This window comes from Saccostrea cucullata, unplaced genomic scaffold, assembly GCF_032062105.1.
Source record: "Saccostrea cucullata isolate Sc308-1 unplaced genomic scaffold, CSIRO_AGI_Scuc_v1 ctg2979, whole genome shotgun sequence".
NCBI classification, from domain to species: domain Eukaryota; kingdom Metazoa; phylum Mollusca; class Bivalvia; order Ostreida; family Ostreidae; genus Saccostrea; species Saccostrea cuccullata.
Genome location: NW_026931030.1, coordinates 264,894 through 288,528, shown reverse-complemented (window position 1 = coordinate 288,528; position 23,635 = coordinate 264,894). Strand labels below are relative to the sequence as shown.

Sequence of the window (23,635 nt, the reverse complement as noted above, 5' to 3'; positions counted from 1 at the left end):
ATACAGCGCGAGACTGAAAATGCTGAAGCGCGGGTATGTTTCTAGGTGCAGCTTACTAATATTTAAATGAAATGTCTATTTTTGAAACCAAAATGCTGGTTTTTGTCGAAACTACATAACAAGATACTCTGCACTCATAGTTGTATACATTTTTGTAAAAACAATAACCTGGTTCCCCGAACCAGTTTACGAATGCATTTGGCGTGAACTAATAAAATAGTAGTACAGTTTCACTTTCATTTGCAAATGTGTTTTGTTTGCGTTTTTTTTTTTGCGATTAGGTTTGATGGACTTTTATTTTTTAATTAATATTTTACTCTGGATGGAAATTGGGAAATTTACACCTTTCTTTTGGGAAAAAAGGTACCTTTTTTGCATTGGGAACGGAGCCGTTGAACGGCCCCAATTTTAGAGAATCGAGAGCCCTGAGGCTTATAATTATTGAAGAATTCCAAATGAAAAATTTTTTTTTAGTTCTGAAACTGAATGCAAATACAGTATCTATCCAGAGTGAACCACATTTATATCTACCTCAAAATATCAAATGAAATGATTTTTTTTATGAAATTCTTCAAAGAGAAGTGCAGGTTGAAAATCTTTACATATGCCACCTTGTGACCTGGATGATTATTTACAAATCTTAAAAAAAACTTTACTTCTAGAATTCTCTAACTCACCATTTCCCTATAATGCCCCATGTTTAATGTTAATGGTATAAAAATATTTGCATGCAAAGAGGCATAACTCTTTTTAACAATTATTGAATAAATGGATTAAGTTCCTTCTCTCGCTCACACTCACAAACATTTAACAATCCACAACCACAATGTTTTGCAGAATAAGGAAACAACTCACATTCTGTAACAAACAATGAAAAACAAATGCACTAAATAAAATGGCACATCAAATACTCACGATCAAAGAAATATACAATATGTACATAAGAGTAAGTGCTTGTGTACTTAATCCAGGTCATCCGCGGATATCTGGATGGGGAGGGGGGTATCCAGGGCCTCTGATTTGATTTGATCCATGGATTCCTTGGAAGTCTCTGCTTCGTGATCCTCCTTGGACATTTCAGCAAGGTCAAAAAGGTCAGGGATCTCCTCGTCTCCAGGCTTGTAGTGAACTAGAGGCCCTACAACAAATACATGCATCATAAGCATTTTTCATACCAAAAATGATCAATATACAGTAAAACTCAGTTATAACGAAGTCTCTGGGACTTATGAAATTTCTTCCCTATATCCATAATTCGTTTTATCTGTATATTATAATCAACGTAAATAACCATAAATTTTAACCTGCAGTACTATACTTTGCTGTAAAAAATTAAGGTGGATTGAAACTCTACTAAGACTCTTAAAGAGATAATATACACTTATCCACTGGTTGTGAGTGGGATAGCTCTTTTATCAGGGCCTGCCCGAGGGGAATAGTCCCTGTCAAGGGTTTGATAAAAGAGCTATCTCACTCACAACCAGTGGATAAGCGTTTTATTATACTGATGTATAATATAATTTCTGAAGTTTGAATTTTTTTGGAGTAAGATAATACTGCAAGAATAATATGAAATCTTAATGACGTCACAATGCTGCTGAAGTAATTATGACATCATCAGTCAATAGATTTATCGCTGGAAATCAAAATTGGAGGCAAAAATTGCATGAAAATTTTCCGAGGGTGGATAGCAAAAACTATACCCCGGGGTATAGCTTTGCTATGCATGAACTATAAAAGATGGCTATTTTACCTTTTGAGTTTTATATAGGAAACATTTTAACAGAAGTATAATAAATACCTATTATTCCTTTATTCATTTGTGGAGATAAAACATCTTTTTTTGTGTTATAAAGTACAGCAACAATTATACTTCAGAAAAATTTCAAATGACAAGCCTATATTTCTAATATTTACATTTGCAAATATTTTTCTTAGATGAACCTATTGAAGAGATAATATGTTCAATTCTGTGTGAATGTTATTTGGGGGTCAGAGGTCATAGCGCGACCGAATCACAGAGCAGGGTGATATTTTGTCTACATATTTCTGCCACAGTGCAACTTGTTTTGGAATATTTCTAAGTTAATAATGATGAAAATGATAAACAATATGGATATTTTTCAATCACAAGATGTACAATAAATCTTCTTTTGATGTGACTTTTTAACCAAAAATTCCTTGAAGTCACGTAAACAGGCGATACCACCACTTTTGACTTCAAATATTGTAAGAAATTAATAAGAATTTTCAGCAGCGATCATTGATCTTTTTATTATATACAGATATTTCCTGAATTGAACTGTAAACATTCAATTGTTGGAGCGAGGTCAACTAACTTTGACCAGACAACTACTAGGTCATTGTGTGTCACACATAGCAATACGACAGCCCGTTCATGTAACAAATGCAATTTTACTTGAAATTTATTCGTCTCAAATGTAAATATAAATTTAAATAATTATCAACATATATTTCTCTTTTTTTGTTAAAAACATTTCACTGGGAATATATTTATACTTTTAATGTTATATTAATAATGGTACATGATCAAATCTACTATAGAAGCCCTTTGGGCTTTATTCACAGGATTTGATCACACTATAGATGACCAACTTTTCTAAAAGTTCATTTCCCAGAGAACTTTTTAACATTGTTGTTTATTTCTTAAATAACTCAATATTTTAGCCACAGTTCAGCTAAGTAAAAAACACACAAATGTACAAGTACAGGAATTGAGTGTGACAATTGTGGTTTGGGTAGAAAGATTTATCTACCTGAATTTGATCCTTCGTCTGGCCTCATTGTGTCCAATCCTGCTAAGATCTGAAAAAACAAAATAATGATGTGAAAATCATTTATCTTTTTTTGATGCTACCCTACTAATTACACTAATGTAACCCTACCCTACTAATTACACTAATGTAACCCTACCCTGCTAATCACACTAATATTACCCTGCCGATTACACTAATGTAACCCTGCAAAGAAGATGGGCGCATTTGGCGAGTGAAATGCAGGAATCATTTGTACGAAACATTTATGGTTTAAATGTCCATGATTTGGTTGGCTGAACATAGCTGGTTGGATTTTACAAACACGTCCATATGAGTTTTTTTTCATCTAGTTTGAAAGACATTGTGAAATTGTAACATTTATGTCCGTTTTTCCTAGGGGGTACTATAACATAGTAATGTTACACAAAAAATAAACACCTAAAATATTTAATGCATAGATGCATGATACGTGTACATATGTACATTATAGAATAGAAGATTAGCTCGAGAACCAAACTGAACCAAAATTTATCTAATTCAAAATTTTAGATATATAATTAATTAATTCATTAATACATACAAAATTATGGTTGTTATGCAGGGGAATTGTTTAATGATGCAAAATACGTGTACATATGTACATTATAGAATAGAAGATTAGCTCGAGAACCAAACTGAACCAAAATTTATCTAATTCAAAATTTTAATACATCAGTACATAAAATGAAACTGACAAAATAAATGGTTGTTTGCAGGGGAAAAAAATTAACACCCAATGCCAGACTCGAATCAAAAACTTTTCACTTCGAGTGCACTGAACAGGTAGCCAATCTTACTGAGCTACCACCGCTACACATATCCAGAAGCTTTTAAAAGGACAAAGAAGCACCACATTCACACATTTCGATTTTTTGGTGAAAAGTTTTTTAATGACATTTTTTTGTCTTTTCTTGATTATCTCCCCTTGTGAAGGGATTTGGCCCTTCATTTTAACAATTTAAATTCCCCTTCACCTAAGCATGCTTTGTCTTCTCTCCATTTTTATAAAAAAGTGTATTCGTTTCTTTGAATTAAAATACAAACAAATAACGTTTCAAAATCATGGAGAGAAGACCCAGAGATAGAAAATTTTTAGAAAAACCTGTTTAAAAATGTATCATTTTGTACCAAATGTCTAATCTGGCCAATTTTCAAGTTATTTTTTAGCAAATCAAAGCTCAATTTCGGGAAAATATTTTCCTTTCCTGTTGCACAGGAAGCCGATGAATAAAAAAAATGTTAAATTTCAAGTCACATGTCAATAAAATTTTCACTTTTCAATTACGCCCAGATTCCTGCCGAATGCCAATCAAAAGCGCCCTCGTTCTTTCACTAATGTTACCCTGCTAATTACATTAATGTTACACTGCTAATCACACACATACAACTCACCGAATCACCAGCTGCTGTATTAATGCTTCCATCTGCATTGAAGAGCTGAAAAAAGGAAATATATTTTAAACATTGAAATATAAGTAATCCTATTTTGAATTTTTTTTTATAAATCTGAATTACATTTAGTTTTGGAAATATTGGATTTCTACTTTATTGTACGATCCAATACTTTCAGTATACATGTGTCACTTTAACACCTTACCTGTACATAAGAGCATACCTTTGCTTATCAATCTTAGAGAAGAAAACTCCTCAGGTTTAACCCTTGCTGACCCAACAAGAATCTGCTTGTTTTATATTAAGATTGTGCTCCAAGTATTTTGTGCTATGAGTATTATGTTATGAATGTCTATTTGACTTCCTGTGACTTTCTTGATGTATAACATGTGATTGTTGAAAGTAAAGTTTTCGTCTATGATAGGATTATATATTTTAACATCCTTGCACTTTGAAAAGGCTCCCAAAAATAAAATATGGTGATATCAAACAGTATTGAAGCTATAAGTCCATTTAAGAGCAAGCACAGACCCCCCAAAAACACCAGAGGTGGGACCAGGTGCAATGAAGAACAAACCCTTTTCATAGTTACTGACCTTAACTGATTTTGAGAATTTTTTTTGAATTATGTTTCTAAAACGGTAAAACTATACATGAAATTCAGCAAAAATTTTAATTAAAAATTGAGGCCCATGGGCCACATCGCTCGCCTGAGCACTGTAGCTTGGAAAAAAGCAGAAATCATGCAGTCTATTATTGAAAAGTTTAAAACCAAAAGTGATCCCAACCAATCCTTAAAGGGGAGAGGATATGATTTGAACAAACTTGAATATACACTGACTAAGGATGCTTCAATATAAATATGAATAATCATGGCTTTGCTATTCTTGAGAAGAAAATTTTTATAGAATTTGTCGATATATTTCTATGTAAAACTTGGATCAGCAATTGTGGCCCTAACTTATCCACAGGGGTCATGATTTGAATAAAATTGAATCTGCACTACCTGAGGATGCTTCCCTATAAGTTTCATCTTTCCTGGCTAAATGTAAGTTCTTGAGAAAGATTTTTAAAGAATTTTCCTATGTATATTTCTATGTAAAACTTTATTTGACCATTGTGGACCTGCCCCACCCGTGTGTGTTTGATTTGAACTTTTATCAATCTACACTACCTGAGGATGCTTTTATATAAGATATGATCTTTGCCTTTGCTATTCAAAGATTTTTACTATATATTTCTATGTAAAACTTTGATCGGCCATTGTGGCCCTACCCTACCCCCAGGGGTCATGATTTTAATAAAACTGAATCTGCACTCCCTATAATGCTTCCCTATAAGTTTCATCTTTTCCGGCTCAGTAGTACTTGAGTATAAGATTTTTAAAGAATTTTCCTATGTATAATTTCTACGTAAAACTTTATCGACCATTGTGGACCTGCCCTACCCATTGGGTCATGATTTAAACTAAGCTGAATCTACACTACCTGAGGATGCTTCCATATTAATATGATCATTTATGCCTTTGCCATTCTTGAGAAGATTATTAAAGAATTTTCCTATATATTTCTATGTAAAACTTTGATCGTCTATTGTGGCCCCGCCCGACCCCCCAGGGGTCATGATTTGAACAAACTTGAATCTACACTACCTGAGGATGCTTCCCCATAAGTTTCATCTTTCCTGGCACAGTGGTTCTTGAGAAGAAAATTTTTAAAGAATTTTCCTATATATTTCTTTGTAAAACTTTGATCGACCATTGTGGCCCCGCCCGACCCCTTGGGGTCATGATTTTAACAAACTTGAAATCTACAATATTTTTTGAGGAATGTTTCCCTATCATGTTTCATAATTTGAGAATGACCTGGCACAGTGGTTCTTGAGGAGAGGATTTTTAAAATCATACCATCATATTTTGGTTGTTTAGTGATATATATCCCTTGATAAATGACCATGATGTTTTATTTGAATGTAAACATTGTAATTCCCTTTACCCAAGGCCATACTTTGTACCAAGTTTGGTCAGAAATTAGCCCAGTTAGTGGGTCTTGAGAAGAAGATGAAAATGTGACACTAAGTTTACACAAAAATATACGACGATTCTGATGTGTGGTATTTTTTGAAAAGCTCATTTTAGCCTTCATCAGGTGTAGCTAAAAAAAATTGATTTGTAACTTTGAAAAAACCTATATTTTCTCTGGTTGATATTATAACAATACAAATTATTAAAAGAACATTCTATTTAATTTCTTTTTAAATAAATCCTATGTGATTACAAGTAATGGGAAAGCAGAAGATAGCTACATGTATGTATAGATATACAACAGCAGACACTATCTCAGACTTACTGCATTTCCCATATGAAAGTGTTCCTGGTCTGAATCAAACAGCTGAAAATGATTATAAATTAAATCAATTAATTTGTGTATTTAATTGATCTGAGACATTAAAACAAAAATAAGTAAATAACAGTAAAAAAAAAATAATTACATTTATTTATTCTAATTTATATTTAATTTTTTTTTTTATCATGATAATTTATTCGGGTATGAAACAGAAATACACTACTAGTCTTTAGTGATTTATATGCTAGATGCAAATTCTGAGGATAAAAACTGAAAGTGTTATTATGAAATGAGAGTAAAGAAGTTAATATTCAAAGAGCATATGATATTTTCTGATAAAATGCAAGTTATTTAACAAAAACTTGAAAAGACTAGGAAACATATATTATGCATGTTATTTGATGTTAGGCCTAGAAAAAAAATATGTTTGTTTCCGCTTTCAGGCTGAAAAAATATAGGTAGGTAGGTAGGCAATTTTTTTTTTTTCATTTAATAAATTTTTTTTGCTTCTTTAATCAAAACGTCAACTACAAAGTAACATTAATGACAAAATATGAAATGGTTTTTCAAGCATTACTGTGACTTAACTTACAATAGAAATGTGACCCAAACTTCTTTCTGTCTTGAAAAGCTTGCAAAGTTGGATTTATAATTCCCTGGTTGAAATCTTGCACATCATGGGACAAAAGCATTAAAAAAAATTTTAGGGTCAGCTATAAATTAGACCTACTTTTAAAGCATTGGAAACAAACATATTTTTTTTCTAGGCCTTACATGTCCAAAATTTGGAGCCTTAAAATCAATTTGTAACAATATGCCCACAAAATTAAAAAAGTAGGGTGAATTAACATGATGTGAAGTCCAATGTGTGTTTACTTTACAGCTTTTATCAATCATACATGGTCATTGTTGTCACTTTTTTTTTATAACAGATATCAGAACTTTTCCAATGCCCTCAAAGAACTTGTGTACTTTTTAATAGCAAATTTTAATCTTCAACATATCATGATGCTTGTAAAGTTTGGTAAAAATATGATCTGGTGGTTATGGAGAACTCTCTCTAAGAACCAGTACTTTTGGTTTTATTTTCCTTGTTAAACACAAGCATATTTAAGGGTCCCAACCCTAGTTTTATAATAAATGGTAGCCCTTGGGCCAAGGATCATCCTGTGACAAATTTGACAATTTTGGCCATAGATAATGACTGATATTTTATCTAATTAATGTAACAACTAACATAGCAGTATTTCCAAAAAATATAATGATTTATTTTTCAAAATCAATTTGGCTACTATTGGTCACCAAATGTAGCCAGCTAAATTTGTTAAATTATGTTGCCTACTTCTATAGTAGATTTATATAAGCAAAGAGTACAATTCCCAGTTAAGCTTGGACTTTCATTGAGGCATGGCCTTCTCAAGGTTACATAATAAGCTTCTGAAATTTACACAGCTTTCCTTCACTGTTGAAATATACATACGATAGAAATTTGGCCAAATGTCAACGAGTGTAGTAAATAGCCAACTGCAAGTTCTCACACAGCACGGAAGCGGGGCTTAAGTTGTCTCATTGTTGTCAACAAAAATTTAAAGTTCCTGATGTTATTAATTTCTTAACCAATGAGAATCTATTTGCCATTTGACAGACGCTAATTACGTTGTGCCACGCCTTACTGAGAGTCCAAGCTTACCTTAGAATTGTACTGAAAACCATGACAGGGGGAATATTTATCTTTTTATATAAATAATTCTGCATGTGTACAAATTAAAGCTAAAAGCATACATTAATAATGACTGGGAAAACAGTTTTTTTAGATTGCCATGACTGGTTTTCTACATGCAGAATCATGATGAACAGCTCTGTTAAGATGACACATGTATTCTGAAGAATGTATAATCTCTCCCAGACTATACAGCTGTATTTCTATGATTTCAGGATGAAATGTGAAAGGGGAAACAAAGTAAGGATCAATTGGACGATTTCAAAGCCTACCCCTTGTAACAAATTTTGATCAAAATAGTTGGATCCTGCCAGAAAGTCCTTCAGTCCTTCCAGATCCGAGCTCACAGAGTCCACATGATCCGACATCTCTGACCTACAAACACATATTTAACATGCTTAATGCAATGAAGTACTAGGATCTACATCTGCACAGTGATTTCAAAGAAATTTGCTGTAAATTTCTCTGAAATAAACCTAAATGTAAATGTTTAGATCATTATAAAATTATTCTAGTGTGATCAACATTGAGGTTTTTATAAGAGAATGAGAAAATCAAATATTTAAAACTTTTAATCCAGTTCTGACATTCTTTCTTTCTTCTTACATACAAAGTATACTGCATTCAAAATTTCAAATCCTGGCCTCTACCTGACTCAACAGCATTTCTTAATTCCATGATAAATATCTACTCCGACAGTTAAATCCTTATCATCAGGTTAAATAAACCAAGACACTTACACTGACTTCTGCCTGGTGAATGGCTTTGACAATGTGCCACCACTCCTGTAATTACATATATTGTAAGAATTTTATCTTTACAATATAGTTTCAGGTTTTGAAATTTTCAAACCTGCCTTCAATAGAGGTTTTAACTGGAGCTAAATTTCAAAGCAAATAAAGGTTTACTTTGACTTTTATAGGTCACTGTTTACCCATTGAGTGAATGTCTGTCCAAAAACATTCTTCACTTAATACATGTAAAGTTGAACTTCACTATCTCGAACTTCGATAACACCATGGATATGTCGAAGTGATTTGGGAGTCCCAACCACATATTCTTTAAGTATTTAACCTTCGATATCTCGAATCCTCGGATATCTCGAAGTTTTCTCTAAGTCCCATCAGGTTCAAGATAATGAAGTTTAACTGTATATAGATAATATATGAGGTCTAATAAATAAATAATCTTAACTTGAAGAAGTGACCTAATCTACAGATATAATCATGTCTGAATGTATTTTCATTTATACATGTATAAATCTATCCAAACAAACGTTAATTCCCAAGCCAAGAAATCTTTAATCTATCAACTCACCCTACTGAAGACACAGAGCCTGCTGGCGAGCCTTTTGATTCTGACGTCATGGGGATGTGGTGCATGTGTTGCATGTGATCTATCTTCCCCAGGTCCGATATGGAGATCACTTTGGGCATAATTTCTGATGCGGCTTCAGATAACAAATCTCCATTAAACAGATTCATATCCTCCTTCTCATGAGTGTGATCTGCTGTAGTCGGCTATTTTAATAAACAGAAAATAGAATTCAAATTTACAGACATAAGTAAAAACATGAGGTAGATGGCTTTACATCATCTATTTGTAACAGGATCTTAAAAGGAAAATGCTTTCTTTGGTTGTTCATCATTTTTTCCTTCATAGGGGAAAAAATTTTGCAGCTGTTACAGAAAAATGCATAACCCACATAAAACAAGAGGCCCAGGGGCCACATCGCTCACCTGAGCAATTTGCTAGGAAAAAGCACATATCAGATCCAAACTGAAAGTTTACTGAGATTTGGGTTGGGGGGGGGGGGGCTTGAATTTTAACCTCCTAGGGGGTCATGGTTTGAACAAACATGAATCTACACTACCTGAGGAAGACTCCATATAAATATCACTAAGCATGGATTTGAAGTTCTTGAAAAGAGGATTTTAAGATTTTTCCTATATATTCCTATGTAAAACTTTGCTCGGCCATTTTGGCCCCACCCTACCCCCGGGGGTCATGATTTGAACAAACTTGAATCTACACTACCTGGTGATGATTCCACATGAGTTTCATCTTTCCTGGCCCAGTGGTTCTTGAGAAGAAGACTTTTAAAGATTTTTCCTATATATTCCTATGTAAAACTTTGATCAGCCATTTTGGCCCCACCCTACCCCCGGGGGTCATGATTTGAACAAACTTGAATCTACACTACCTGGTGATGATTCCACATGAGTTTCATCTTTTCTGGCCCAGTGGTTCTTGAGAAGAAGACTTTTAAAGATTTTTCCTATATATTCCTATGTAAAACTTTGATCAGCCATTTTGGCCCCACCCTACCCCCGGGGGTCATGATTTGAACAAACTTGAATCTACACTACCTGGTGATGATTCCACATGAGTTTCATCTTTCCTGGCCCAGTGGTTCTTGAGAAGAAGACTTTTAAAGATTTTTCCTATATATTCCTATGTAAAACTTTGATCAGCCATTTTGGCCCCACCCTACCCCCGGGGGTCATGATTTGAACAAACTTGAATCTACACTACCTGGTGATGATTCCACATGAGTTTCATCTTTTCTGGCCCAGTGGTCCTTGAGAAGAAGATTTTTTAAAAATGCCATTTATTTTTCTCTAATTCATAATTATCTCCCTTTGGAAAAGGGCGTGGCCCTTCATTTGAACAAACCTGAATCCCCTTCACCTAAGGATACTTTATGGCAAGTTTGGTTGAAATTGGCCCAGTGGTTCTTGAGAAGAAGATGAAAATGTGAAAAGTTTACAACAACGACGCCGACAACGACGACTACAACGACAACGACAGACAACGGACAAATTGTGATCAGAAAAGCTCACTTGAGCCTTTGGCTCAGGTGAGCTAAAAATAATTTATATGTCAGAAAAATAAATACATACTGAGGACACAAGGTCAGAAGGAAGGGCCAGATGGCCAATGTCTATGTATGGATGCTGCTCCTTCTTTATGTTGGCCGCAGTCTGTTGTGGGGGAGCCTCCTGTAGGTCTGTGATGTCATGTATGATAGGACCTTTACTGTTACTCAAGTTACTGTAAGACTCAGGCTGCAAACCAAAGCATTGAAACTTGATTAGAAAAACTTTTAAAATTTTCCAAACTAGTACACCTGTAAGTACATAAAACGGTGCAATGTACTAAGGTCTTTGAATTTCTCACAAATTTTTTTTTTATCCTTCTTGTGATTTAATCTTGTAACATTTAAAGATAAATCGCAGCTCTCTCTATTTTTTCAATTTTCTTTTTTGTTTTTTCAACAGAACATACTAGGAAATTATAAAAAAAAATTATTCACCTAGTTCACTTTTAATTTACCATCAACTTTCTGCAACCTTAATCATGCAGCATTGCTTATCATTATATGAAACATAGCCATATAAGGCCACACCAATTCAATTTCTTGTTCGTCATTGGATGAAAAAAAGTACGAGCAGGCAAGCGGTTAAAAAATAATATTCTTTATCGCAAAATTTTTAGGCGGAGCATGAAAAAACTTGAGTGGACAATTATATTTTTCTCTGATTCGCAGAGTAAGCAGATTAAAAATATGATAGAGCGGAAATGGAACAGAAATTAGCACATGGTGCAGGAAATTTAAAGTACGCAAGTAGGTTAAGGCAAGGTATAGAAGTTTCTATGCAATTGACTAATTAAAACGCATAAGAGCTGGACTTACAGCATAGAAAAAGTTAAAACTTGTTTTCTTATACAAACTTGGTATCCATGACATTCCTTAGCCAGTGCACATTATGACATCATATTGTGACGTCATAGTCCTGTACTACACAACTTTATAAAGAACATCAACAAAACAGCTTTGGCGCAAGGGCATATTCAACTTTGTTCTTCAGAAACAAGGTATTATTAGACACAGAATATTAACACGATTTATGATACTGCTGCACAAATGTTGACAGTGCAATTGTTTAGTTATTATTTCAAAAGCTTTAAGTTGTAACAGGGTAAAAATTCACTGTCCCTTGTAAGTTTCCTAAAATTTTCATCAATTGAGAAAGCGCCTAGGATTTGTGCAGCAATTTTATTAATTTTTATAACATTAATCTTAATATCTTACTTTATACATTAAAAAATATATATGATATGCCCTTGCACCGGCGTTATTTTGTTGATGTGTTTATCATCTCGATTGAGAAAGATCAATGACGTCATAATATGACGTCATAATGTACAGTTACTTTATAATGCTGTGTGTACAAAGTATGTATAAGGAAATAAACTTGGACCTTCCCTGTGTAAAAATTACACAAATTATGCATTTTCATTAGCTAAATTGCATAGAAAAGCCTCTACCTAACCTTAACTTACTTGCGTAATATTATTTGTATAGTTTTGTTTAAATACAAGCGGGCAGGTCCGACTAACAAAAAATTTTATTGGTGTGGCCATAAATTACTAAATACTAAAGTCAATATTTTAAATGTTACATAATAATCATCAACAAAGATTTTTTCTGTAGCTATAAGCCTATAATGTACCTACAGTTTGTACTGAGTAGGCGGCCGGGGACAGGGGGAGGATTTTCTCGCTGTATTTCGGCACCTTCGGACTCTCCGTGTTACTGATCATCAGGGGCAGTTTACGTTTATTTCCTCCCGTCACACGATTGGCTCCAACAAAATGGACCAGGAACTGGATCAGCTGTTCAACAAAAGTTATCCAAAGGTCATTCAAATGCTGTATTTATCAAGCAATAGTATATACCAGCATAACTACTGTATGTGTACTTAAAATAGCGGGCTATATATATTAGCGGCTTTGGCACAGATGAGGATGCGCTTATTCATGAATAAATCCAAGAATTCATTTATAAATAGATTATGCAGCACGAACATGTGTAGTGCTAATTCAAGATTAAGCCAAAATCTCCTTATCCATTGATTGTGCTAAATTTTGAATACGCCCAATTATGTACACGTACAGTATGTTACTCAATTACTGTTGGCTTGAAAAGTTGGTATCAAATGAAGCATATCAAACTGATAAATGTACATGTATATTAATAAAAAAATTTGGCTACATGAAATGGAACATTCATTCAAAATTTATATAAATAACAGATGGGAGAAAAAAAAAAGCTCCTACAGTAATTGTGTCATCATATAAATCGGATAACATACAAACCTGCTACATAGAAGTCTTTTAGATATTATTTCTAGTATTGATTGTACAATATAAGTCTTACTTTGTTTATGATCTGTGTCTGCTTCATGTGTTTTTGCCTCAATGAGGCAACTTCTCTCCACAGTACTTCATTTTCTCTACAATTACAACATGTACAAATAATCGGTCTTTGGGGTAGGAGTGATCACCTAGTTTTAATCCATAGTTACATTATTAGAGCTCAATATAAAAATGGGACTCCCTTAGAACATCAAAAAAACTTTTTTTAAAAGCTTGTTATAGACGCTATATGAAGACCATTGCTTGTTTTCAGTTCAGGAATACAGATTATGCAAAAATATCACTTTCAAAACATGCTTAAACAGAACTAAAGAAAAAATGCAAAGTTTAAACACCTAGCATAAAGTTAATCTTCATAATACCCATAATGGATTTTTAAGGATGAACATCAATATTAGAAAAAAACATTTTTCAAATGGAAAGGTTTCAAAAATGTTGAAAAATATCAGCTAATACCAAAAAAAATTCACTTGATGATAATCAACTTAAAGGTATTGTTAAGTCACAGTGGATGCTGCCAATTCACAAAAGTCATAAACATGTCAACCTATCAGATGCTACTAATTAATTAAGGAATAATCTACAGGATCAATTATTTACAACAAACAAGGCTCAACAAATACATAGACAAGATACAGGCAATTTCATCAGAAAAGCCCAGGAGAGCTCTAATCTCATAGATACAGTCAAAGATTGAAATAATAAAATTATCTGTAATACATTAATTTTGATTTTTGAGGTTGACAAAAAATTTTGACATCTGTTGAGATGGTGTACCTCTTCATGGTGTCCAGTTTGGAGTTCATCAGATCCTGTTTGCCTTTGACCTGGTTGACCTCTGCCACCATTCTATCCAGATCTTCAGGCTGTACATTGTGTGAAACTGACACCACTGGATCCACACGGATTGTTGGATGAGATGGTAGATGCTGTCAATAAGTTACAAATGACATTTAAAATTCGCTGTTAATCATTTTTATTGTTTTTTCATCTTTGTTGATATGAATAACAGTAAAACTTTTTTTTTGATTCCATTAACACTTGATTCCAATCTGTAATCAGTTAGAGAGTGTTTGTGTGTCCAAGGGAAATAATTTGTCCTTTGACCTCTCAGTATAATCGATAACCTTGACCTACTTTGCCCTATCTTCAGGGTGCATTGGTCAAGGCAAACTTGACTGCTTTAAACATACATAGAGTTACTGATGTGAAATAAGTAAAGGACATACAACTGGTCAAAGAAAGCTAAACACAGTCCCTCCTCCTTCCTCATTGACCATGGACTTCAAACATTTAAAACGTAAAGACATGAGAGAATGCAATTCACCATTATTGAAAGACATTTAGCCTACGATTTAGAAGTATGCACATGATTTACTATTAACGCTACTATAGTGTTAAAGATCTATACACTAATGAATAGCAATTCACAGACTGAAGAAAAAAGACATATAATGCAACATGTAGCAGTATATCTTTTGATGTGGTCATCCATGATTGATGAAATTCCCACAACACAAGTAGCCTAGCTGTCTCTGTAGTCTACCACTCATCATTATCTTGTGTTATCATCTGATTAATCTGTCCCTACAACATGTTGAGGCTCCCCACACAATCAGACTATCTGACAATACATGATTAATTTCTCTGACTGGAGGCCAGCTACATCAGACTCCCGTCAATGGTACAAGCACAGAACGAGGTGAAGGGTTTAAGCTAATGTATTTATACCCAACTAAAAATCTAAGTCTTTTGTCGTGGGAAGCTTGTTTTCTTTTTTCTTCAAATTAAGTTAATTTTCACTTTTTTTTTCAGAAAAAAATTTATAATTGGCAAAAAAAAATCTAAGTATCTGTTAATCTACGTTGAGAGCTTATTGAAGGGGTTACATGCAACAGCTTGCACAATCATTTGACTTATCTTATTTTGATGCCATTTATTATAAATTACTGTAAAATCTTTTTTTTCATTTGTAAGGGGGGGTCAGTTTTTTTAGTTTTTGTGGCATGAAGAGAATCAGTAATTCGTTTTTCCAAAAAAATGTAAAATTTTCAAAAATAATTTTTCAACCACAAAATTCAAACTCCCTTGAACCAATATTTTTTTCTTCAAAGCACTAAATTTGACCCCTTGAAAAATTTGACCCTTTGAAAAATTTGACCCCATGGAAATTAATGACTTTACAGTATCTATATGTGGAAAAAGACACTATTATTTTACATGTTTAGTCAGAGATAGGGTGCATGTATTAAGCATTTGGAATAATTCATTGCAAATTTGATTGCGAACATCAAGCTCAGTCACTTTCATCAAGCTGATTCTAGGAAACATGCAAAAGCCGATTCTGGTCATGAATGCACTAAAAATATATTTCAAAGTAAAATATTACATGTGTGATTTTTCTTTTGATGTGCTCTAACAAGTGTTCCTGGCCTCTCTGAAAATAGGGATGATGAAATTCTAGGTCGTCCTTCTCCGACTTTAGGCCTTGCTCTATGTTGGTCACTTTTCTGAAGCCATCTGTAAATTAAATAGGAGATGTAAAAATAACGTTTGCAAATAAATCAATCTTTCAAGATGCAATTTTTAATGAATTTGTTTTAAATCATTCACAATATGTACTTCACAAATTACTGTAAATCAACTTTTATTCATGTGCGAAAAATTTTCATGAGGTTCACGAGAGCCTCGTCATCGCGAATATTTCTCGCCGCGAACCAATCCTTAAAGTTGCTGTGTCTACATTAACAAAGAAAAGCTTTATCGCGAAAACTAATCATTGCGAACTAGTTTTTCCCAGTAAATCGTGAAATAAAGTCTTCAGGAATAAAAGTTAGTTTACAGTAACTGCAGAAAGACTGAAAAAGATGACCATCACAACAGACTGATCAATACAAATCAATCATTTTGCATTTTTCCAAGGACGCTCATTCAGTCATCCAAAAAATATCACTGTCTGCAGAATATTGAGCTAAAGTGGCTAGCAAGAAATCAATGATTCAAATTTGATTTCCATTTAAAAGCATCGAAAAAACAAGTTTGTTGAGCTTAAAGCAAAACCACACTATTACTGATGTTACAATTTGCCTCATAAATGAAGTTCCTATGCCTGTGCGTTTATTCAGTAAAAAAACATTTAACCTCTGGTGGATCCCTAGCTATCAGCATGATCAATATTTCATAATTAAGCTAGTTTTCCAATCTTATTATCATTGATTTGCCTCCAAAAAAAAAGGTGAAGAATATGTTCATTAATTTAGATCTGCTTGCATTGCAAAGAAACATTACTAATCATTGGTCAAAAACTATAGACATTATAAAATATTTTTAGCATGAACTATTTTTCTTATAATTTTTGCTATAACTTTTTTCTTCATCATTTCCTTCTATGATTTTTTTGAGAAGGGGGGGGGGGAGAGAAAACAGAGACATATACTTACACATATTCAATTGCCGTATAAAACTGGCAATGTTGCTGTGCTTGAAATAAAGAGGAAGGATCTCCTTTGCAAATCTTCCTTGGTCAAATACATGGAAGCTTTTTCCAGACTGCAAGTTATGAAGTACAAGTATATAAAACAGGTGTAATCATGCAACATTACAAGTTTCACATGAAATGCTTAAATGAGAAATGAGTAGGAATAAATTGTGCTTTAATTAACATCTACTTATTAAATTACATGTAAAAGATTATATGTTTTTGAAACTCAGTATTAGTACTGAAATATTGCAGTGAAATTTCTATAATATACTGTAAACATATTACATTTGGCGTGTACGATATTTGGCGGGAATTCAATTTTCAACAAGTTAGCGTAGATTTGATTTAGCGCTGTCTGAAGTTGCTAATTATAAAAGTTAACATACAAGACATTTAGCGATGTACTTAAATTAGCGGACTCTGCTTTTTGCCAAAATCGCTAAATAGAATACACAGCTAAATGTAATACGTTTACAGTAACATTAGTATTTGTACAACTGTCCTTGACCCTTTGCATGACCTGAAGGTCATGCTAACCTCTTTTACCTAACTCTTTACAGTCAGACAACTACAGTATATAATTGCCCTTAAGCTTGATCTTTTTATTGAGTGAACAATCAAATATTTCACCATGGGGTACCATGGCAAACAAGAGGCCCAGGGGCCACATCGCTCACCTGAGCAATTGGCTAGGAAAAAACACAGATCAGATCAGAACTGAAAGTAAATGGGGGGGGGGGGGGGGGGGGGCTTGAATTTTACACCCCCCCCCCCCCCTTTACCGGTTTCATGATTTGAACAAACTTGAATCTACACTACCTGAGGATGATTCCCTATAAATATAACGAAGCTTGGCTTTGAAGTACTTGAAAAGAAGATTTTAAAAGGTTTCCCTATATGTTCCTATGTAAAACTTTGATCGGCCATTTTGGCCCCACCCTACCTCCGGGGGTCATGATATGAACAAACTTGAATCTAACTACCTAGGATGATTAAAAATCAATGAGTTTCATCTTTCCTGGCGTGGTTCTTGAGAAGAATTTGTTTTCAGATTTTTCCTATATATTCCTAATGTAAAACTTTGATTGGCCATTTTGGCCCCACCCTACCTCCGTATATATGAACAAACTTGAATCTTTATCAAACATGATTCCACATGAGTTTCATCTTTCCTAAAAGTGGTTCTTGAGAAGAAGATTTTTAAAGATTTTTCCTATATATTCCTATGTAAAACTTTGATCGGCCTTTTGGCCCCACCCTACCCCCGGGGGTATGATTTGAACAAACTTGAATTATACACTACAAGGTATTAAATGAGTTTCATCAACCTAGCCCAGTGGTTCTTGAGAAGAAGATTTTTAAAGATTTTTCCTATATATTCCTATTAAAACTTTGAATTTTGGCCCCAAAAAACCCCCGGGGGTCATGATTTGAACAAACCTGAATCTACACTACCTGAGGATGATTTCACATGAGTTTCATCTTTCCTGGCCCATTGGTTCTTGAGAAGAAGATTTTTAAAGATTTGTCCTATATTTTCCTATGTAAAAACTTTGATCGGCCATTTTGGCCCCACCCTACCCCCGGGGGTCATGAAGCGTTTGAACAAACTTGAATCTACACTACCTAGGTGATCGTGCAACATGAGTTTCATCTTTCCTGGCCCAGTGGTTCTTGTGAAGAAGATTTTTTAAAAATGCCATTAATTTTTCTCTAATTCATGAATTATCTCCCCTTGTGCAGGGCCTGGCCCTTCATTTGAACAAACTTGAATCCCCTTCACCCAAGGATACTTTGTACTAAGTTTGGTTGAAATTGGCCCAGTGGTTCTTGAATGAAGATGAAAATGTGAAAAGTTTAATAACATTAGTATTTGTACATGACAACAACGACAACAACGACAACGACAGACAACGGACAAATTTTGATCAGAAAAGCTCACTTGAGCCTTCGGCTCAGGTGAGCTAAAAATTTAAGATTTGTGTTTTCAACAAATGAAGATGTCTAAATCAACACATCAAGTGATAAATTACCAGAAGTTAATGTACTGAATCCTTAAATACGTCAAACCCCTTGAATATATGTTCAATGTTGGGTATAGGTATAGACCAATTGATTGGTTATGCAACATTCCCTATTTTAAGTGCATATATGTCACAACAATTACTAGAGCTGAATGACACTTTAAATAACCATTGAAAAACATGGTAAATTAATTTATATATGCATTTTAATCCTACGTCATGGACACATAAAGTAACTTTATTGATTCCATTATTTATTGTCAAAATATGTATTATAATGAAATCAAGCAATATGATACAGAAGTGTGTACTGTTTAGACACGTTAGACCACCAATGTTTACATGGCATACTTTCCTAACATCGATACATATTCATGAGAAAACTGCTGATGCATTCAGTCTGTGCTTTTGTTTACATTAGCAGGTAGTGTTTTTTGTATTCAGCTGTGTGACTAATTGATTAGAAAAGACATTTCAGCTGTCTTTGGCATTCTTAATGTCAATTCTGTTTATTCCTGTAATCATGGTAATAGGCGGATATTGCAAAGATCACAGATTATAATCGTGGAAATAAAGATCTAAAATTATATCTTGGTGATGACATGTATCAGTTAAATAACCTTGAATAATACAATAATGTCTCAGTTAAGATTGCTCCCTTGAGTTATAAATAGCTGTCTGTCTAATTACATAAATTTATAAACTAATCTTCATTCTGATAGAGTTATCAACAAATAATATAGCCAGGGCTGATCCTGGAACATGATCATCATAGAACATGATAGAAGACTTGGAATTGTGTATTCAAATGTGCGAGAAATTTCTAGATGTTTTATATATAAGCTTGATCTAAGTGTATTTTAATTTTATCATTAAATAAAACTTTGCAATCAAAGCAACGTGCACATTACCTGTAGAAATTTACAGTATCATTGAAATGACATTAATATTAAATAAATAAATACATTCACATTTCACAACCTGTTTCAAATTTAATTTCTTTCGGTTAAAGTAAAACAATGTTCATTTTTAAATAATTTTATTATTTTTTGTAGACTGCATAGTCTTGTCTGGACTGGTCAGGCAATTTAATTTTCTTTAAGTTCAGCGTAAAAGTTGGGAATTTCAGTCAACAAACAATATATCTGACTGTAACCGATAATCTATTAAACATATATTACAACCATTCAATCAGCAAGCTAGGCTTTCAACTTTATTTTCTATAAATCTAAATTCAAATCCAAAATAACTGACCTTTGAAATTTTGTTCGCTATCAAAATAGCAATATTTACCGATATTTCTCCAACACTAGGACATGTAGGTAGTTGTACATGTATAATTGTTTCTGACCTGAATTGCTTACTTTGCTACATATAGGACTAGAAAGGTTTATTCTTGATTAAATTATAAAAGTGATTTGGCCAAAGGACCAGGCCTGGGGGCCATAAAACTTAGACGAGCTCACTTTTGATCTCAGTCTCACTTTTCCACTATATATTCCTTTGGTAAAACTGAGACTGAGATCAAAAGTGAGCTCGCCTTAGTTTTATGTCCCCTAAGCCAGGTCTAATGATAGACTGTGTCCATGCAGTTCATCTGCCACGTTATTGTAGCTTAATATGCAAAAAGCTAGAAATACGCATTCAATAGGGTTCCAAAGAGAAAAGGTAGATTAATTTGAAGTGTTGTACAGTAGCAAGAGTTATATTTTTTTCTTCCAAAATATTCAGCTGTTCAGAAAGTCTGAAAAACTTGGTCCAACGAAACCTTTGAATTTGTTAGAGTGATTTTACAAAAAAACCAAAAAAAACAACATAATTACAGGCTAGGGTATTCAACAGACATGTAATCTGAAACATAATGCAAAATATAATGATGTTGGTTCCTAAGTCATACTATTATACTATGAATTATTCTAACAGGTTCTAATCTCATGAATTTCAATTTGGAATTGTATTCTGAGACTCGATCATGGATTTATACTCTTTAGAGAAGTGGACAGGCTTTGCCTACATCCACTTCTCTTCCCAAACCTTCATATTTTGATTCTGGAAAAAATATTAAATGTAGAACCGGTTCCAGGGTACTGCCTACACTTCAACTAACATTTTGACCGACTGAAATATGTCTGATTATAATAGTGTTGCAAAATTGGACCAAAGGAACAATCCATTACCAAACTGAATTGGTAGCATACAATCGATTACATGCATTGATAATTTTTAACTTTCTTTTAAATAAAGTTAACCATAAAATTTTCTGATATCCTTGGAAATGAAAAAAAAATGTTCAATACAAAAGTGTCAGAATGACAAACCTACAAAATCAAGGTTTGGTCTGTAGGGATTTATTTTATTTATTTTGCTAAATTAATGTACAATCTCACATATTAATACATAATATTATATACATGTAGTTTCCAGTTTATAACATTTATTTTGTCTTTCCATAAATGCCTCAAAAAATAATGTCAAACATCCCTGGACTGAAAACAGAATTAACCAGGTGTGGTATTTACCGTGGAAACCCAACATGGCTGTATTGCGGTGGCAAATGAAGTTCAAAAAGTTGTAAGGAATTTTCTAATTTCTACATGATATAATAATGATTATCATGATTATTAGTCTTCAAAATTAAGGTGAATGTAGTCTAAGGTTGAAATATTTTATACTTCACATTATGATACAATGAACATTGGTAAAAACTGAATCAGCTGATTGATAAAAAAAATCCATCCAACTGTGTGTGATGGAGTTAAAGAGAAATGCTGGAAAACATGAGAAAGCATCTAAATGGTGTTGGGTTAAAGCTTACAAATATTTTATTTCAATAAAATAGAGTAACGGATGCTGATGAACATCTCAGTATACCTTAGAAACTCTTAAAGTAAGTCAGTAACAGGTCCCAGGCAAAATCCAATATCATGGCGGGTAGTTGCACTGTATAGAAGGGGTAGACCTATATTTCATTCATTTACAGAATTACATGGGGAGTGTCTATGTGACAGTTGTGTGTATTTATGTTGAATGTTAATTAACACATTTGTTACGTCAAATCAGACATATTTCAGACGAAATTTTAGTTGAAGTGTAGGCCATCACCAGTTCTACATTAATATGTTTTCCAGAATAACAACATAAAGGCTTCTGAATCAAGAGAAGTGTATGTAGGTAAAAGCCTGTCCCACTTCTCTAAAGAGAATAATATTGATGGGAACTTCACTGACACCTTGTCTTTAGGTACTTTTTTATATTTAATTGTCTTTTCTAATCTTCCTTCAGTTTGAGTTTAAAAAAAAAACCATAATCTGTATTTGGGGAACTCGTGTCACTTCAACAGGTCCAGTCCAAAGACTATTTCTACCTACACAGCAATTAATAGCTACGTAGGTATTTAAACCTACCCAAAGTAGCTATTTTTACCTACTTTCTGCTTTACTTGCATTTTGTGGCCAAACGCAGGAACTGCGCAACATGGTGACTACCATATTTTTTGATACAGTCACACTAATGAAGAATACGACAAAATTTTGGCCAAAAAATGATTACTTCCTGAATCGGCAATTTTACATTAGTTTCTATGCAAAATTGATAATATACGTTTGGCAAAATTTTTGTTATATCCATCATCAGTGTGACTGTATCAAGAAATTCAGTGCTCACCATGTTGTGCCGTTCCTGGATTTGGCCACAAAAGTCAGAAAAAGCAGAGAGAAGGTAAAAATAGCTACTTTGGGTAGGTTTAAATACCTACGTAGCTATTAATCGCTACGTAGGTAGAAATAGTCTTTGGACTGGACCTGTTCAAGTTCATGTCAATAATTTCTAGTACCCCGGGAGCATTCTTTAAGTTTTTGTTACATTACCTAACCTGTCAGTAACTAAACGTCACAAAAACATTGATAGTGACGACATCCAAAATGATTTAAACTCTGCACAAGTGTGGAATTTCAGTACTTCAAGTATATCAGGGACCTATATACTAACGTGTTAGTATATAGGTCCCTGAGTATACCCAATCTTCTGCGTTAAGAAACTACGTGAAACTTACTGCGTCCCAACAAATAAGATCGTCACATGTAGGGTTTTCAACAAGTGTCCAAAGCTTTGTCAAAAAAGCTGGAACGGGATTGGAACCCATCTTTATAGCGTAGTAAATCCAATGATGATCACCACCGCTTTCTATTTTTGATATTATGGCCGCCGGAAGTAAAGGATACGAAACTACAACTGTCTCAAATAGTTCTTCAAATTATTAGGCTAATCTGCAAATGAAGTAACAAATAAGAGAAAATTTTTAAATTTATTCTTTGAGTAACAGCATGTCTTCAAAAATGTTTTCTTTAATCTAAACTTTTAATGCGTAATATTCACTCCTTAAAAGGGAAAATCTCAAAACACAAAATCGCGCTGTCGCCAAACGTGTTTTTCTTTATCACGTGTTTAATTATGTAATGTAGAACGTGATGTCAAGGACGGGGATACACAAGTTGATGAAAAAGAAACAAATGTATTCAATATTTACATATTTTTTTTTTAAAAAGCATTCAACGAGTGATCTATGGGCCTCATCGCTCACGTGGGCACTTCAGTTTTGAAAAAGTTTAGGCTACATGTAATTATTATTTAATTGA

General features: G+C 33.5%; 1 protein-coding gene across 3 annotated transcripts; it reads right to left on the bottom strand.

Moving 5' to 3' along the window:
• Positions 1-433: 433 nt before the first annotated feature.
• Positions 434-23,210, bottom strand: LOC134231118 (heat shock factor protein-like). 3 transcript variants are annotated; one of them, XM_062713039.1, is made up of 14 exons: positions 23,053-23,210; positions 16,937-17,045; positions 15,886-16,016; positions 14,274-14,425; positions 13,498-13,573; positions 12,795-12,953; positions 11,177-11,341; positions 9,591-9,793; positions 9,020-9,058; positions 8,546-8,648; positions 6,557-6,598; positions 4,209-4,253; positions 2,778-2,826; positions 434-1,138 (listed from the first exon to the last, which is right to left on the bottom strand). In XM_062713039.1, the coding sequence occupies exons 1-14, from the start codon at positions 23,140-23,142 to the stop codon at positions 963-965; spliced, it is 1,539 nt and encodes a 512-aa protein (XP_062569023.1). In that variant the 5' UTR covers positions 23,143-23,210; the 3' UTR covers positions 434-962. The 3 variants fall into 3 exon arrangements, with proteins under 3 accessions (XP_062569023.1, XP_062569024.1, XP_062569025.1); XM_062713040.1 differs by lacking the exon at positions 6,557-6,598 and having other exon boundaries at positions 9,014-9,058; XM_062713041.1 differs by lacking the exon at positions 6,557-6,598.
• Between the last annotated feature and the right edge of the window lie 425 nt (positions 23,211-23,635).

Excerpts from the sequence above, each read along its gene's own strand:
- LOC134231118 (XM_062713039.1), bottom strand. The coding sequence starts at position 23,142 with ATGGGTTCCAATCCCGTTCCAGCTTTTTTGACAAAGCTTTGGACACTT. Across the intron at positions 14,426-15,885 it reads TCAAAAGAAAAATCACACAT|CATCTACCATCTCATCCAAC; the intron begins GTAATATTTTAC and ends ACTTATTGACAG. Across the intron at positions 9,059-9,590 it reads GGCTCTGTGTCTTCAGTAGG|GAGTGGTGGCACATTGTCAA; the intron begins GTGAGTTGATAG and ends ATGTAATTACAG.